The sequence below is a fragment of the Geotrypetes seraphini genome, chromosome 3 (assembly GCF_902459505.1).
Source record: "Geotrypetes seraphini chromosome 3, aGeoSer1.1, whole genome shotgun sequence".
In the NCBI taxonomy this organism is placed as follows: Eukaryota; Metazoa; Chordata; class Amphibia; order Gymnophiona; family Dermophiidae; genus Geotrypetes; species Geotrypetes seraphini.
Window position 1 is genome coordinate 307,338,178 of NC_047086.1, and position 17,250 is coordinate 307,355,427.

The 17,250-nt window shown below is 41.6% G+C and overlaps 1 protein-coding gene across 1 annotated transcript in view; it reads right to left on the reverse strand.

Annotated features, from left to right (window-relative positions):
- SNRPB2 (small nuclear ribonucleoprotein polypeptide B2) overlaps positions 1-5,491 on the reverse strand; it is a 28,160-nt gene extending 22,669 nt beyond the window's left edge. The window contains exons 1-2 of the mRNA XM_033939072.1: positions 5,339-5,491; positions 3,827-3,911 (exon numbers count right to left, since the gene is read on the reverse strand). Coding sequence (XP_033794963.1) covers positions 3,827-3,890 — 64 coding nt within the window. The 5' untranslated portion in view covers positions 3,891-3,911; positions 5,339-5,491. The remainder of the gene's footprint in view (positions 1-3,826; positions 3,912-5,338) is intronic.
- Between the last annotated feature and the right edge of the window lie 11,759 nt (positions 5,492-17,250).

The following is a 17,250-nucleotide window of genomic DNA, read 5'->3' on the forward strand; positions in this document are numbered from 1 at the left end:
GCTCAGCCGAAGGCTGTGACCCACTCAGACACATCAGATCTGCTCCCATAGGGGGTGGCCTAAGGAATTTGGCCAATCAGAGTCTTAGGCCACTCCCAGCACATCCCAGAATGCACTGGGAGAGTGGCTTAAGATTCCGGTTAGCCCAGGGGCCTAAGGCTCCTCCTATGGGAAAGCCTTAAGTGCCTAGGCCAATCAGGGCCTTAGGCCTCTCCCTGGTTCCTGCTCTGGGGAGGTCATCTATGTGGTTTTCTTTCAAAAATGAAGCCGGCAAGTATAAAAAATAACTTTAAAATCAAATCTAGAAAAATCCAAGATGGCCACTGAAGGCCTATTTTGACTAAAAATAGCCTGGGAAAACCACAGAGAACCCTCAAAAACACTGATTTTCGGATTTTATTTTTTTTTGGGGGGGGGAGGTAGGGCAAGCAGAGAAAACACCTAAAAATCCCTTTTCAAAGAACCTCCAAAATCTCTGATTCAAGCTGTTAGCTGGTACTCACAGAAACGTGCTGACAGGAAAACACTGTAGATAGAGCTAAAACAGCTCACAGGGAGATACTATGCCTCAACTTGCTGGAAAGCTGAACTTTGAATCTTCTGACTGCCCCACTGGTCTGACTTCCACGGCTAGTCACCTCTGCCACCCTCGGACACACTTCGCAACATGCCTGGCGGAGGAACAAAGTCTGGCTCCAATCCTGGGCATGTCTCCACGGAACCACGCAGCCTGCGCTCAACCCACTAGCAAATGAACCTAGGGTGACTAGCTCCCAAGGGAACAGTCCCTGAGCCCCAATATGATATGCAGGCTGTCCTGTCCAGAGGGCTTACTGACAAGTACGAAACCCTCCAGAAAAAGACTTTTCTCAAAGGTCTACGATCTCCCACAGTCAGAGCTGTCCCTGCAGGGAACCTCCACAGCACGAGGGCGAAAACCGTGAACGCAAAGACTGAAATTACATGAAATAAAACGAGCAGAAAAGACAAGCTCCTACATCCTGGCTTTTAGGAAGAAAGACTGATGTTTACAGAACCAGTGACAGTGATGAGGTATGAGGGGGAGGGGTTTAAATCACTAAAATTTGAGGCTTCCTACAAAGTCCTGGTGGGTAGATGGAAATAATCCACTGACCCTGGAATAAAGTGGGATTGTACAAGAATTACCAGTTCACTATCAGACCAAGCAATCGGCGGGCCGTGAGCAAGTACGCTGACACTTGACAAAACTCTCAAGAATTCATAGAAGGCATCCACCATATAATCTATTCTAGCCATCAGAAGCTGAGAAGGGGAATTTACCACCTCAGTCTCCAGTGTGGGTAGCTGAAAGGAACAGGAGCGTGCCACAAAGAAGTCACCGAAGCAGCTTTGATCCCTAAAGGAGCTGCATCAAAAGGTGTCCGGAGGACCACTGGAACACAACGGTCTTACATATCCTTCAATGTTACACCACCCCCACTGGAGAGCAGGGTGTGCTTGGTCACCTGTGCCACTTAGGAATCCACCAGGGCTGACCCAAAAGCTGCAGATACTCCTGTGCCAGAGGAAACAAGCATGACAAAGCTCTAGAAATTTGCAGAGCATCCTCCAGAGAGTCAAACTGCTCCAAGACCAGAACACCCATATCAAGAGTCAGCATACATCACAAAGCCAGAAGGACGGAGCCGGCTGAGGGACAAAGTTCAATCCCAGCAAAGACTCAGTAGTAAGGACCGGCAGAGCTTAAAACTGAAATGAGCTCAGTACTGTTGTATCCACACCAGGATCCAAGGCCTCCAAAGGATCCGCAGATCCAGCTACAATCCCTGAGCTATCAACCCGGGAAGTGCTGTACTAGCAAACAAGAGATCAGTAAAAGCCATATCATCCACAGAGTCTCTTAGATCAGGATCAGGCAGCACAACAGCTGCAGCAGGCTGAGGTGAGGATGCACCCAAAGGCGCCACACACCAAGGTTTGTCGTGGAAGTGGATTGAAGCTGTTCAGGGGAAGAATACTTGAAGACTTAAAGAAGTGTTTATTAGGCAGTTTGGAGGGTCTGCAGCTGGGCTGACAAAAGAACCAGCTGTGCTGAACCCTGAAAGCAATGCCGGCCACCCCACCCAGCTAGCTGAGCGTTTGGTCACCTGCTTCAGCAGGGGAGAAGCTATGCTGAACGTTATAGTCCCCCAGGCAGCGCAAAGATGCTCTAAAAGCGCTAAATCTGCACAATCCTGGCAAGAATTCACATGAGGAGAGCCCAAGGACTCCATCGCAGCAGTTTTCTAGGCAAAATTCAAAGTTTTGAAGAAGCAGGGAGCTGAAGAGAGAGAAAAAAAAAAGATCACTAAAAATCTAAGATGGCCACCGGCACAAAATTCGCACCAAAATCATGATTTTTTACACATTTCCTGAACTTTAAAACCGGTGATTTTAGGATTTTTTCAGGAGGGGGAACATCTAAAAACGCTCAAATCCCCACTTTTCCCAACCTCCCCCCAAAGTCTTTCACAGGCTGTCAGCCTGTGTGTTCACTGTGCCCTGACAGGATCGGTGCTGCTCTGCTTTCAGCTCTCTCACAGTAGTTGTATGATAATTTCACTGCCACAATGCTGGGAATGGTTCTTCAAAGTTAATCTTCTGGCTGCCAGTCAGACTCCTCTGTCTGACTATACCTCCTCCACCCCTGCAAAACCAACAGATGCACATCAGGATGGGTGGAAGTATGAAGATGCATCTGGAACCCTACAAGGCACCTCCAAGCCTCCTAAGGGTACTCAACTCCCGCTTAATAGTAGGTGAGCCACTTCAGGGACAACCCTCTATGCAGATTGGCCAACAGGTACCCAAAAAGGGACTGGCCTGTCAGCTACAGACCAAAGTCTGTGAATTCTCAAGCAGGGAGAGCTTCAAATTCGCATTAAACATGAAATTACATCGAATTTAAAATAATAAAATGGGAAGAACAGAACACACACAACTGCAGTCATGCGTACAGAAGGAAAAAACTGTAGAGGACGCTAAACAGCACAGTGAAATACACCAAAGGCAGAGTGAAAAATCCAGAGTGGAATCTTTCTGTAGCATGAAGGTATGGGGAAATAACCCAGCTGTCAAGCCAAGTACCCCCTAAGCCTAACAAATACCAACCGAGTACACCTGCTCCAAACTCTTAAAACTGTTTATTTATATTTGACTGACTGACTGAAAACCGATGTGGTCAATTACCACACCGATTAAGCCAATTAAAAAAAAAAAAGTTTGTCACAGCATTGTACAGGTCACCGGGGGTGGGAGGGGGAGAGAGAGATTCGATCAGAGACCCCTATTTTTGGGCCATTTTTTACATATACTGTATATAAGAAGCAAGAATACTGATCGCAGGTTGAATTCAGCATAATTAGTGCTGGTTGCACAAGTTTAGATGTTATAATGCTATTTCCTATGTTACAGAGCAGAACAAAATTTGGCGGGGGCATCTTTTGTTGCTCATTCCTGTCATACTAGGCTTCGTCTCATACTGTCCCTCACTTGGTGTTGGCAGGGGTAGATTATGTTGCAGATGCACTGTATGTAAGAAGCATTTTTAGGCTGTATGTAAGAAGCATTTTTTACATATACTGTATGTAAGAAGCAAGACACTGAAGGAGTCAGCTGGACCATTAGATGACCAAGGGTTAAAAAGTAAAAGCAATGCACAGACACAAGAGGGCAAATACTTCAGTATTCTTGACCCCAGGTGGGATTAAAGTTAGGAATAAATCACATTACCACATATTTCCCATATTGCTTTCATGCTAAAGAAAAACAAAAAAGAAACAAACAAAAAAAACAAAGTACTTACCTTCCTTTTTTATTTTGTCATTGATATTGTTAATGTATATGGTATGGTTTGGCCGAATATCCATTTTAAAATATATAAAAGTTATCTGGAAAGCAAAACAAGACATAAATAACCACATATAGATTTTTACGTACCCCAACTGCAACTTCTCTCAAAAGTGTTATGATGCAGTTCTCCTAAGGCCACAATTATTGCAATCTCTGAATCTTTAAAAAATAAAATACATAAGAACATAAGAATTGCCGCTGTTGAGTCAGACCAGTGGTCCATCGTGCCCAGCAGTCCGCTCCCGCCCTGACTATTTGAATCAATTAGAAACAAAGAAGGAAATAAAAATACATGCATAATTGTGCTTTTAGCACTTTTCAACGCTGACATATAAGAGAAAATGCAAATTCTATATATGCATTTTTATATGACTTTTTTAAAATGTTTTACTTATTTTCTATGAGTTATTTTATATTTTCATCCATATTTATATGTTAATTAACTGTATGGTTTATGACAGGACTCCTGACCCAGGCACAAGCCGAAATACTGCCATGTCAAGTCATTCAATATATCTCTGTAACTTCTGTATATCTTTATTCCATCCTGACCATTTCCACTGGTTCCTTGTTTCGATTATCTGTGGAGGCATTTCTTCTGCCCACTCTTCCTAATTTAAAAATATATAGTGATGGCTCTTTGGACGGCCATCAGGATTTATTGTTTTGCTTTGTCTACAGTTGCTGTTTGCTGTCCCTCAGAAGCTGCTGCCCTAGGTGACTGCCTAGTATTTACCCAGTGGTTGAGTTAATCCTGCTGGCAGCCTCCCAAAGGAAAGATGCAACATATGCAGCCTTGAAACCCCCAAACTCTGGGCTGAGGCCCCCTTCAAAATTATGACACCAGATATATGGCTAGTAGAGATGCTCAAGTCTTGCCAGACAAAGAAATTCTCTGCCAGAGCCTCAGCCCATGCTTCTTGAGCAGCAGTAAGTCAATGGGAAGCTCCAGCACACACACTGAGCTGTAGCACCCTGCCAGCTTCCTTACTACTTCAGCAGCACAGGCAGGGGCTGCAGCAAAGACTCTCTTCAGCTGGTAAAGCTTAAACATCCCCACAGCAAAGGTATGATTTGGGCCTGTCCAGTCCACCCTGGGCTGTCCAAAAAGCCAGTTTTGGCTATGCCCATGCCCCAGTTAAGCACTAAGTTTTCATGAGAGCACAATAGACTCAAAAACCTGCTTCCAGGTTATTCAGAAAAGAAGAGCTCGTGCTTTCAGTTCTCTCACACTTTCCATACCCAGCCAAGATGCTGCTGTCAAGCTGAAACACAGCAGCAGACAAGAAAAGTCAGAATACTATTGTTTATAGCCCCCTTGCCTAATCTAAGTCTTTCACTTATTAGTTGAAAAAGGCCCAGCCATCTGCTTTCCAACACCTGTTTTTTTTTATATATCTAAATCCAAATAAACTCATACATAAAACAAATTTATAAGGAAAGAATAATATCCAGCTTTCCTTACTTCTGAGATGTCTGGAGCTAGAAACCCCCGAAATCGATTTTCTGTCCACAGAAAACACAGCTTATAATAGCACCTCGTTTTCTACCGTAACTGAATGCGTTGCGAAGAGAAAGTCAGACAGCACAGAAATCATCAAAGTGAGGCTTGAAACGCCCTGAGGAATGCAATTATTGGAGAACTAAAATGAGGCTTGGATAACAGTAAGAGACGCTATTGGAGCACCGGAATGAGGCTTGATATAACATTGGCGAATCTATTGGAACCTTAGACTGAGTCTTGGAATGCACATAAAAGACGGCCGAAATACCAGAATGAGGCTTAGTGCCCTTATTGGATGAATAATTGAATATCCCAAAAAAGCCGCACACACTGAAAGAAAGTAGCCAATTTTTTTTAACGCGCAATCCACAACCGCAAAATATTTTGTGTAGTCAGTTTTCCACCAAAAGTAGCCCAACCTACTGAACTAGTAACACGGGACAGGAAAGAGCCGCAGCTCCAACGTCACGGGACCTCTTAACTGTTATACATGCACATGCTGCTGACGTTTCATCTACTTGGGTGGGACTTTGTAGTGCTCGGTTTTTGAGAATGCAAGTAGGTTTTGAAAGAGCTCCTGGCCTGTGTTCTCTGAAAAGAGCAGCATGACTGTCCTATAGTCTTAAAATTCAAAAACAAAAGGTTTATGCCAAGTATTTCTACTAAGATTTTCATTTGTTATTAAATGTAACTGCTGCAGCAGTTAAATTTAAATGAGCTTCTTACTGGCGGCAATTACATCGGTGAGAAGGGTTTCCAAGTTACAAGCCCTTCCTTAGTCTCACAGAGTCAGGACTCTCCTTACACAGGGTTCCATTCTTTTTTACTGAAAGTAGTTTCATCTTTCCACATCTACCAAGAAGTCCATTTGCCTATCTAAGAAAAAGTATAAAGTGTTGCATTTACTGGATGTCAAACGAGTGCTTATTCATTACCTCAAGGTTAATGATTTTCATCTTTCGGATCACCTTTATGTTTTGATCAGTCATGCAAAGAAAGGAAGGCTGGTGAATAGAGCCTCAATTTCCAGATGGATTAAAATGGCCATTTCCTCCGTATATGTGGGCTGTGTAAACAGCTACCGATCATGTTGAAAGCACACTAGAGGGGTAGCTGCCTCTTGGGTGGAGACTAGGGCTGTCTCGCCTGAGGAGATCTGTAGATCGGCTACATGGTCTACCCTTCATACTTTTACCAGGTTCTGTAGAATGGATGTAGCAGCCAGGAAAGACCACACTTTGGGGTCCTCTGTTTTGAAGGCAGGCTCAGTGTGTCCACCCTAGACCGAGGACTGTTTTGGTACGTTCTAGTGTTCAGGACCACTAGACACATTACACTAGAAAGAAAGAGTAGGTTCTTACCTCAATAATCTTGTTTCTTGTAGATGTGTCTACTGGTCCTGAAGCCCTGCCCTGTGTATGGGTTTTGCCTACCTTCTGCCTTAGGATCAGTCTGGATCTGAAAATTTTTCTGTGTCTGAGGAGCTGAGAGGATTAAAAAAAAATGATGCATAGGTAAATCATCAAGTCTGTACAGTCCAGCTTAACTCTGCTTGATAGCAGGTCATGCAAGTAGCTACGAGCTCTATACGTAATTAGTGCTGGTTGTACAAGTTTGGATGTTATAATGTTATTTCCTAAGTTACAGAGCAGAACAAAATTGTAGTGTCAGGGATTTTTCTCTGTTTGACAGTTTTCTGCAAGTAACTTGCTAGTTCAGATTCAAGACCCTAGTGTTCAGGGCCACTACACACATCTACAAGAAAGAAGATTACCAAGATAAGAACCTAATCTTTCTTTAGAACCACCTCAAACTTTGGCTGTGCAGACTTCTGTACAGTCCACATGCAGTCCACATGCATTTCTTCACATCCAGAATATTACGGTGCTCCTGATGGAGCAATAGGAATCCCTGGAGGGACTATTGAGGGTTGCTAAAACAATGACAAAGCTTTACCCAATGGCAGCAGATGTTTGTTACACCAAGGTGGACTCTTTGTTAGTGCAGATTACCAAGCAGACTTTCCTCTCCCACAAGTGGGGAGTAGTTCTTAAAGATGTGCAGGATCGCAGGCTGAATTCCGTCCTCGAGATAACTTGAGGCCTTAGCATTGGAACTGAAAGCAGCAGCAACAGCAGCATCTTTTGTTGCTCATTCCTGTCATACTAGACTTCGTCTCATACTGTTCCTCACTTGGTGTTGGTAGGGGTAGATTATGTTGCAAATGCACTGTATGACATTTTTAGGCTCACGAGCAAGGTGTTTGCATACTCGATTCCGCCCAGAGAATGCTCTGAATCAGACAATTAGCAGTTGATTCCTCCTCTAAAGCCACGTTGAGCAGGCTCTCTTTCAAGGGACAAATGCTCTTTGGCCAGTGTAGCAGAATGTCATCCTAGGACCTTGCTGGATGCTTGCCCCAGGACTATTAGGGGGTCTAAGCGGGTAGTTCTTGGGGGCTCTCAGCAGTTTTGCCCATACATAGGGGAGTCTTCTGGACAAGAAGCCTGTTAGGTGCCATCAACTCATGTTCGAGTCCTAGCAACTTAATGATATCATCAAGTTTTCATGGCAGAATACAGAAGTAGATTGCCGGACCTTTCTTCTGCACAGTATAAATTAGATGTTGTCATCGTTCTCGCATCAAACACGATCCAACACTGCCCATCTGCTGCTGCTGCCCAGATGGGTGGTACATCGTTAGTTTGACATCTCCGCTGAAACCTGTCTGCCTTGGGAGGCCCTGCTGGTAGTGAAACTATTTTGTATAGAGAAAATGGGTGACATGATGTTTACAAGGACTTCTATATATCAAAACTTTAAAGGTTCTCAGAAGTGCTAGAAAATAGCTACTATTTTTATGCTGTTTTATATCAGGTAAGATAGAATTTTAGGTCCAGTCTTTTCAATATCTTAGCAGATTTTCATATTTTAGATTCAATTGATAGAAAATGATCTTTTGATAAATTTTGTTAAAATCTGTGTGAAACAGCATAAAAGTAGTAGCTATTTTCTAGCACTTCTGAGAACCTTTAAAGTTTTGATATAGAAGTCCTTGCAAACATTGTGTCACCCATTTTCTCTGTACAACTTATATTGGGTAAGATGGAATTTTAGGTGTAATCTTTTCAATATCTTGGTAGTGAAACTACTGACTGCATAGCTTTCAGCTTCATAGATGCATGTAAGCCCCAGTGGCATGACAAGCCCGTGTACCATGGCTGGAGGACAAAGAGCCTACCAGGAGTCTAAGCAAAGGTTTGGGGTGCCAGACCCCCTCAGTCCTCCAGCAGCCTCCAAGAAACAACAATGATGCCAGGTCAATAGCCATCTCTCCACAGATAGTGGGAAGGTTATCAGAGTTTTGGGAGGCATGGGCAGGGATCTGTTGGACATAATTCAAGAAAGTTACAAACTCAAGTTCTTTCATCCTAGCTGGACTCGACTAAGAAGCCTTTCTGAAATGTAAAATACCGCTTTCCTGCAGGTCGTCCCTCTTGTAGGTCTTGATTTGGTCAAATCATTATCTGCAGGAATTTACTTTATCTCTTAAACTGAATTGTCAGAGAACTCATTCCTGGCCTTGAAAAGTAAGAGGAGGAAAGTTGGATAAAGATAAGTTTTGGATACAGGTTCTTCCTCACTTTAATAATGATCTTTCAAATCCAGTAATTGTGCTATCAAATTGGATAGTATTCACCCCGGGGTTGTTGGTCAACTAGCCCCACCATCATTAATAGTAAAAAATGGTCTTACTCTATGCTATTCTCCTGAACTAAAAAAATTAAAACCAATATCTCATAAATTAGAACATTCCCAGATATTAACAAAAGACTTTTACTAAGCAGCAGTAAGCACTAATGTTCAAGTAACGCAAGAAAAAAAGCCTAATACTGGATGACTAAAACATTCTGCATTAGTTTTGCCATTTGACTTTGTAAAGCATGTGAATTGAATTTTTTTTTTTTTTTTTGGGGGGGGAGAGGGAAGGTCAGGTGGAGAATGGATGCTGAAATGCTATTCACACTGACATCACCTACAAGCTCTCCATAACATCTTGGATTTGGCACCAGGCAGACAGCAGATGGATGCTTCTGTACCCCTCAGAAGGGAATCGCCAACTATCACTACCTTATGCCTCCTGGTGAACATAAGATCTGCTGCTGCTGGGTCACACCAGTGGTCCATCGTGCCCAGCAGTCCGCTCACGCAGCGGCCCTTAGGTCAAAGACCAGTGCCCTATTGAGTCTAGCCTTACTTGCGTATGTTCTGTTCCAGTAGGAACTTATCCAATCTTGTCTTGAATCCCTGAAGGGTGATTTCCTTTATAACAGCCTCTGGGAGAGCGTTCCAGACCTCCACCACTCTCTGGGTGAAGAAGAACTTCCTTACGTTTGTACAGAATCTTTTCCCTTTTAACTTTAGCGAGTGCCCTCTCGTTCTCTTCACCTTGGAGAGGGTGAACAATCTCTCTGTCTCCACTAAGTAAATTCCCTTCAGTATGTTAAATGTTTCGATCATGTCCCCTCTCAGTCTTCTCTTTTCAAGGGAGAAGAGGCCCAGTTTCTGTAGCCTCTCGTTGTATGGCAACTTCCCCAGTCCCTTAACCATTTTGTCGCTCTTTGGACCCTTTCGAGTAGTACTATGTCCTTTTTCATGTATGGTGACCAGTGTTGGACGCAGTATTCTAGGTGGGAGACGTACCATGGCCCGGTATAACGGCATGATAACCTTTTCAGATCTGTTCGTGATCCCCTTCTTAATCATTCCTAGCATTCTGTTTCGCTACCGCGCATTGCGCGGACGGTTTCATTGACTTGTCTACAAGTACTTCCAAGTCTCTTTCCTGGGGGCTCTCTCTGAGTACAGCACCGGACATCCTGTATTTGTGCATATGATTTTTGTTACCAACATGCATCACCTTGCACTTATCCACGTTGGACCTCATTTGCCATTTCGTGGCCCATTCTCTAGCATATTTATGTCTCTTTGTAGGTCTTCGCAGTCCTTCTGTGTCCTTACTACTCTGAATAACTTTGTATCGTCTGCAAATTTAATCACCTCACTCATCGTGCCAATTTCTAGGTCATTTATAAATAAGTTGAAGAGCACAGGCCCGAGCACCGAACCCTGAGGCACTCCACTCGTGACACTTTTCCAGTCTGAGTATTGGCCATTCACCCCACTCTCTGTTTCCTATCCGCTAACCAGTTTTTAATCCACATGAGTATATCACCCTTGATTCCATGTTTCGCAATTTTTCAAAGTAGACGTTCATGCGGAACCTTGTCGAATGCCTTCTGAAAATCTAGATATACGATGTCAACAGGGTCACCCTTGTCCATCTGCCCATTTACTCCTTCGAAGAAGTGCAGTAAGTTTGTCAAGAAAATCCAGTAATTTTGGGGATTTCAAGCTTTGGTTCTTCCGCTCGGGATGCTCTCATCTCCTCCACTTCCAGGACAGCATACTGGTTCTTCAGTTCAAGGGCGGGGGAATCATTTACCAATCTTGCAGTATTCAGTAATCTGAGTCCAGCTGTCTTTCCTCAGCACAGCCTCTTCTGCCCCACTGCTGGAAATCTCTGATGCCTCATGAACCATTTCATCGATGTACCTCTCATTCTCATGGATGCTTCTCAGTCTTTCCACCTCCTTTCTCAGTTCCTTTACTTCCTTCTTGAGAGAGTCAAGCTGAAGACAGCTTGCACAGGGAACCACTCCCTCTGCCAAGGTAACATTTTCTGTCTGCACAGAGAGAGAAGTTGTAACCTGAGCAGCAGCTTTGATGATACAATGTTTCCCAGCCATACTGTGGTGCAGAAGTACTTACACCTGGAAGAATAAAGAAAGGGCAGAAAAATCCTACCAAAGTAATGCCCTGTTCTTGTTTGGCTGAAGAGCCTATAAATCAAAAAGCGAGAGGAAATTAAATTAACACCAGAGCCTTTCCTCAACAGCTATTTGTGCCCTAATCTGATATTGTGCCCTGAAATACAACCTAAAACATTAATCTAGGCTAAAACACTGTTTTGTATTAAACCCTAACAGAGACTCTAAAGGCTACATTATTGCCTAACTGATTTTGCTGAGCTAAAAAAGAGAACTACAATGATATAACCTACTGAAACCCAAGTTTGCCTTTCTCAGACAGTAGTTCACAGGTTGCTGAGAAAAACTATCTTTAATGCTGAGCTTTTACAACCTCTCTCTTAGAACCAGGCTTACTGAGGGTTAGGCACTAGGCCAGCATTCCTCCCCTCAAGGGTCACCAGTGGAGTCTTATCTCTTAAGAAAGTTCTCAGAGTTCAGTCTTTAACATTTTTTTCTGAAGTGATAGATAGTATGAGGAGAACACTCGCTGGTATGTTTGGAAATTTTTCCTGATGTATGGTCCTTGAAACTCAAAGGTGGATTCAAACATATTTTTAGGTGTACTTGTTGAGAAGATGGGAAGGGTATCTTGAAGCAATATGTAGATCTTGAGTTGAAGAAGGTGTGTGAGACCTTAATATTAGACACAAGTCCATTAGTTATTTCCGTAGACAGCTCTGTAAACCATACAAGCTAACTTATAGTGAATTCTCTTTTTTTTTCTTCCTTTATTAAATTTACAAACTTAAAGACAAGCATATAATACATGAATACAGATTCATGATGAAGCCACATCATATTTACAGTGAAACAAATCAAACAATAAGAAGCTTGATTATTTAGTCCACAATATATAGGGACCAAGAAAAAGAATAAGAATACAAAGAAAATTTATATATTTCAAAGAAGATAGCCTTAGAGATACAAAATCAGCAGCTGGTTCATATTAAGCTATAGGAGAGACTATTAATCTTATCATTACTCCACCTCCTACCTTAGCCACAATAAAGTCCAGCCATTGCTTCGGTTTAAAAAAAGAACATTTTTATCACCCAGTGAAACACAACATTTTGCTGGAAATTTTAATATAAAAGATGCTCCCAAAGCTAGAACTATAGGCCTATAAGCAAAAAAGCTCTTCCTTCTTCTCTTTGTCACTTGAGATATACCAGGAAATAAATGAACCGATGGACCGAGAAAGTGCTCATTAATATATCTGAAATAAGTCCGAAGGAATTTTCCAGAAAATTTGTTAGGTTCATCTCACCATAAGCCCCTCCAACTGTGTCATTAGGAGTAGACCTCCTTGGTTTATTCCCAATGGTAACATATTGAGCTCTCAAAATTGATGGTAAATTCTCTGTTGAAATCAACAATATCTCTCTCTGATATCTCCGCACCATTTCAACTGCTGGCACAATTGGAGATTTTGGGAAATTTAATAGTCTCAAATTAATTTTCCTTTGTTTATTTTCTATGAATTCTAAATTTTCTGGATATGAGACCTCTCTTTGATAATTTCCATTTCTAAAGGCTTAATCTGATTAAACTGTTCTTCATGTTTTTTTTAATATTCTCACTATTCTCGCAGTATTTTTCCTTGAGTGTTCACCAAGGAATTGATAGACCCACAGTCATTCTACAGCATTGTCACTGCTTTCTTTAGGTTAGAATCCATGACTTCAAAAGCTTTCCACAGCGTGTCCATGTTAACAAAGGCAGGCTTTACCATTTTTCCAAAATATATGGTCTAACTCCTGAGGGAAGAAGTTTCTCCTACCTCCTCTCAGCCTCATCCTACCTCCTCTCAGGGTGCCAATGTCAGGGCTCCAGTGGGGCAAACCTCCACCAGCAACTTTTTCCCCACTGCTCCTCCAGGGCTAGACACTGTCCCTTCCTCTTGGGAGGAGTGACCAACCTCTGTTCCTGCTAGGCTCTTCCGGGTTGGAGAAGAGCCTGCCCCTGATCCAGGCTCAAGGAAATCCATTCAAAACTAAGGTCCGCCATTAGGTCCAGCATTCCTCCTGAAGCTGGGAGTATCTCCGTCGCATGGCACGAGACTACCCCGAGATGGTTGTCTGTATCAGATGCCTCAAGTTCCTGGCCGCTGGAGTATCAGGCCAGGCACTTCCTTTCTACTTCCCCATGAGCAAAAAGAAAACCTCCAAGGTAAGCTTCAGCATCTATTTCAAACTTCCATCGAGGAAGGAGCTCTGTTCATGCGTCTGTCCTCGACACCATCTTGGTCCTAGTAAATTGTCTTTTTCACTTGTACCCAATGTATCTTTCTCAAACCGGCTTGAGCGAAAAATTAGTCTGGCTGCTGTGTTTTGGAGTAGCTATAGCTGTTTGAGTTTCCTCTCTTTTATGCCGTAGTACAAGGAGTTGCAATAATCTAGTCTAGGTATGGTAGTAGGATAGCTTGAGCTACCAGTCTAAAGCTGTCCTGGGTCAGGGTTAGTCTGATTGCTCTCAGTTGTCAATTCTCAATATATTGTTGCTGCCTAACATTAGGGAGCTCCTTATAGAATTAATTTCATACTTTCATGTATTCATGAAAGCATGGAGGTAACTTTCATGAGCACATGAAACTTGATAAAATTACTCTCTAAACCACAATGAATATGCACGAGATAGATTTGCATAGAATGGAGGTAGTGCATGCACATTTATTTCATAAATATTCATTGTGAATATCCTGAGAACTTGACTGGCTAGGTGTGGCCCAGGTACTGTGTTGAGAACCCCTGTACTAAACATATGCATGGATATATATATATATATATATATATATATATATATATATATATATATATATATATATATATATATATATGCCTCAAGGAAGGTGTATATTTGTGGGAGAATATTTTGTGCTACTGGGAATAGTTCTGGGAGCCAATTATGAAGGTGCATAGGCATCTATTTCACCAATAATGTTGAAAGGAGGAAAATCTATCGGCGAGTTGAAAACAGGATACTGGGCTAAATGAACCATTCATCTGACTGAGTATGGCTATTCTTATGAGAAGAATCAGACCATCCAGGTGTTCCCTAGTGCAGAGTTACATTGAAGGATTATTTGTGGAATAAACAAGTAAGTTTGGATATTTAGGGCTCCTTTTATTAAGGTGCGCTAGCGTTTTTAGCGCACGCCGCAGATTAGCGCGCACTAACCCTGCGCTACACGACTAGAACTAACGCCAGCTCAATGCTGGCATTAGCATCTAGCATGTGCGGCATTAGCACGCGCTATTCCGCTCGTTAATGCCCTAACGCAGCTTAGTAAAAGGAGCCCTTAATCTTCATACATTGTATTTAATGCTGAAATTGTAATGAACCGATGAAGAAACATAACGTCTGAAAGATTGTAAAATTTTACTGGCCTTTATAAATGATTTTCTGAGTTACTTTTGATAGTCCTACTTTACAACAGTATTGTGGAGTGATATATTGGATGTTTTCATATGATTTTTCTTCAGTAATTGATCACATTTTTATTTCTTACTGAGGGAGCAACATAAAGTAAGCATTAAATATGTGCATTTTGGAAATTTTTATAGGTACCCTATTATAAAATTACCTTCTAAATATACTACCAAACAGGATCCTGACAGTTATATTACATCAGGTTAAATGCACTATGTTATGTAGAAAGCTGAACCCTCTACTATATCTACATATTTTTCTCCTTAAGAAGTTTCGTTAGCACTTCAAAGCAAGCAAACACTAACTATGAGACTGATGGTTTTGTCTTGAAACTACAATAATGAAGAACTCTTACTGTTGATTAGATCTAAAGATGTGTATTATTCAGCATTACTGAGCTTCCTGAAATACTTCAAGCAGCTCTCTAAACCTCATCTCATTAACTACTTCTTGCTGTTTTTCCTATGTCTGAATGTTCAATAGACGTTCTCCACAACTGATTGGGCCCTATTCTTACATACTTTGTTACCGACAGGTCATTTTTTTCTGGTTAGTATTACTGATCCAATTCTGGCATGCAATGTTAGGCCATTGATCGGATGGCTGGTGTTTAATATTAATGACCTCATTTTAATAGTAATGAGGTCGTTTGCATGCTAGAATCAGAGAATGTATGACCGCACAGAAAACCATGTGGTCAGCTGTTTTGAGAATCTGGTCAGCAAATTCCGTTGGTTGCTAAACCAAACTGGTTTAGCGAGCAGCGGTACATGATCAGAGAGTTGTGTGCATCTAGCCCAAAGTTTTAATGAAGTGTAATTATTTTTTTTTTCAAAAATGTACCTGCAAAGCCTTTTCTGTGCACCTGTTTTCACATAATACTTTATAAATAAGTTGCAATGCATGATTTTGCATTGCAGCAGGCCATTAAATGGGGTGTTTAAATAAAGTTTCACATATTGTAGTAGCAAACTTTGGCATGTAGTCTGCTAAGTGCCGTTTTGTGATGTCATCTCAAGCGGAAAAATGCACAAACAGGGTACATGCTTAGGGGCCCTTTTACCAAGCATCTGTAAAAAGTGCCCATATGTGAGTCATTCCCCTGTGCTAAGGCTAAGGTAAAATGGCCAATTTTCCTTTTTTTTTTTTTGTATTAATAGCCACATGCTAATTTTCCCAAGTGGCGTATGGCCATTAGTGTGTGTGTCTATACTGTCATCTACTTTGCAGGTGGTAAGGATTCATGTGCTAAACTGCACTAATCAGTTAGGGGCTGATTCTGCAAACAGGCGTCCCAATTGTAGGTGGAAGTGGGCAACGCACTCTTCAAAGGGATAGCATTAAATGAGATCAAACGTCTCCAAATTATTCAAAACGTCTCTATTAAACTTATAACTAACTCTAGAAAATTTGATCATGTTACTCCTCTTTTAATAGAAGCACATTGGCTCCCAGTCACTCATCGAATAACTTATAAACTCTGTCTACTCACTTTCAAGTCTTTACTCAATAAAACTCCAGCTTTTATCTATAAACTATTAATCCCATACAATCCGACTAGAACAGGGGTGTCAAAGTCCCTCCTCGAGGGCCGCAATCCAGTCGGGTTTTCAGGATTTCCCCAATGAATATGCATGAGATCTATTTGCATGCATTGCTTTCATTGTATGCAAATAGATCTCATGCATATTCATTGGGGAAATCCTGAAAACCCGACTGGATTGCGGCCCTCGAGGACCGACTTTGACACCTGTGGACTAGAACATTAAGGTCCAATGAGCAAAATCTACTAACCATTCCTTCACTTAAGATCATTAATACAAGACGGCAATTCATTTTTTCAGTAACTGCTCCACAGATCTGGAACGCCCTCCCAATCTTTCTACGAAATGAGCATGATCTGGGAAAATTTAAAAGTAATTTAAAAACATTTCTTTTTAAAGATGCATTTGGCATTTGATTTATTAATTTTTAAACCATTGTTTTAAATCTTAAATTTTACTATTACATACCTTCCCAATGTTCTTTTCCTTTGTTTGTTCTACTTTTCTATCATGAACTGTATTTCACTTCCCCTTTTTACCTTTTGTTATGAATATGTTGAACCATTTCTAATATTATGCTATTATTTAAGTTTGATTTGTATTATATGTTTAATCTTTTTTATAGTTTGTATTGTATTGTTTCCCTCTGAATGTATTTTAAATTGTACATCGCTTTGAATGATGATTAAGCGATTAATCAAAAAATCATTAAACTTGAAACTTGATCTTACCTCCATTTGAGTCAACCGGGACGCATGTTTTTTAAAAAAAACTCCCGAAGCAGGATGCCTACACTGTAGGCATTTGTTGCAGGTCTAGGGACACAAATAGGGACACTTAAGCTTGCCCAAGGCTGGGCGTGTTGTTTCTCCCAGAAGTGGCCTTGGACGAGTTTAAGCATCCCTACGCATCTCCCTAGAGACATGACAGATGCCTGAAATATAGGCCTAAAAAAATCCGGCCTATATTTTATCCTAAAAGTAGACACTGCGGCTGGCTCAGCTGATCACAGTAATAATAATAATAA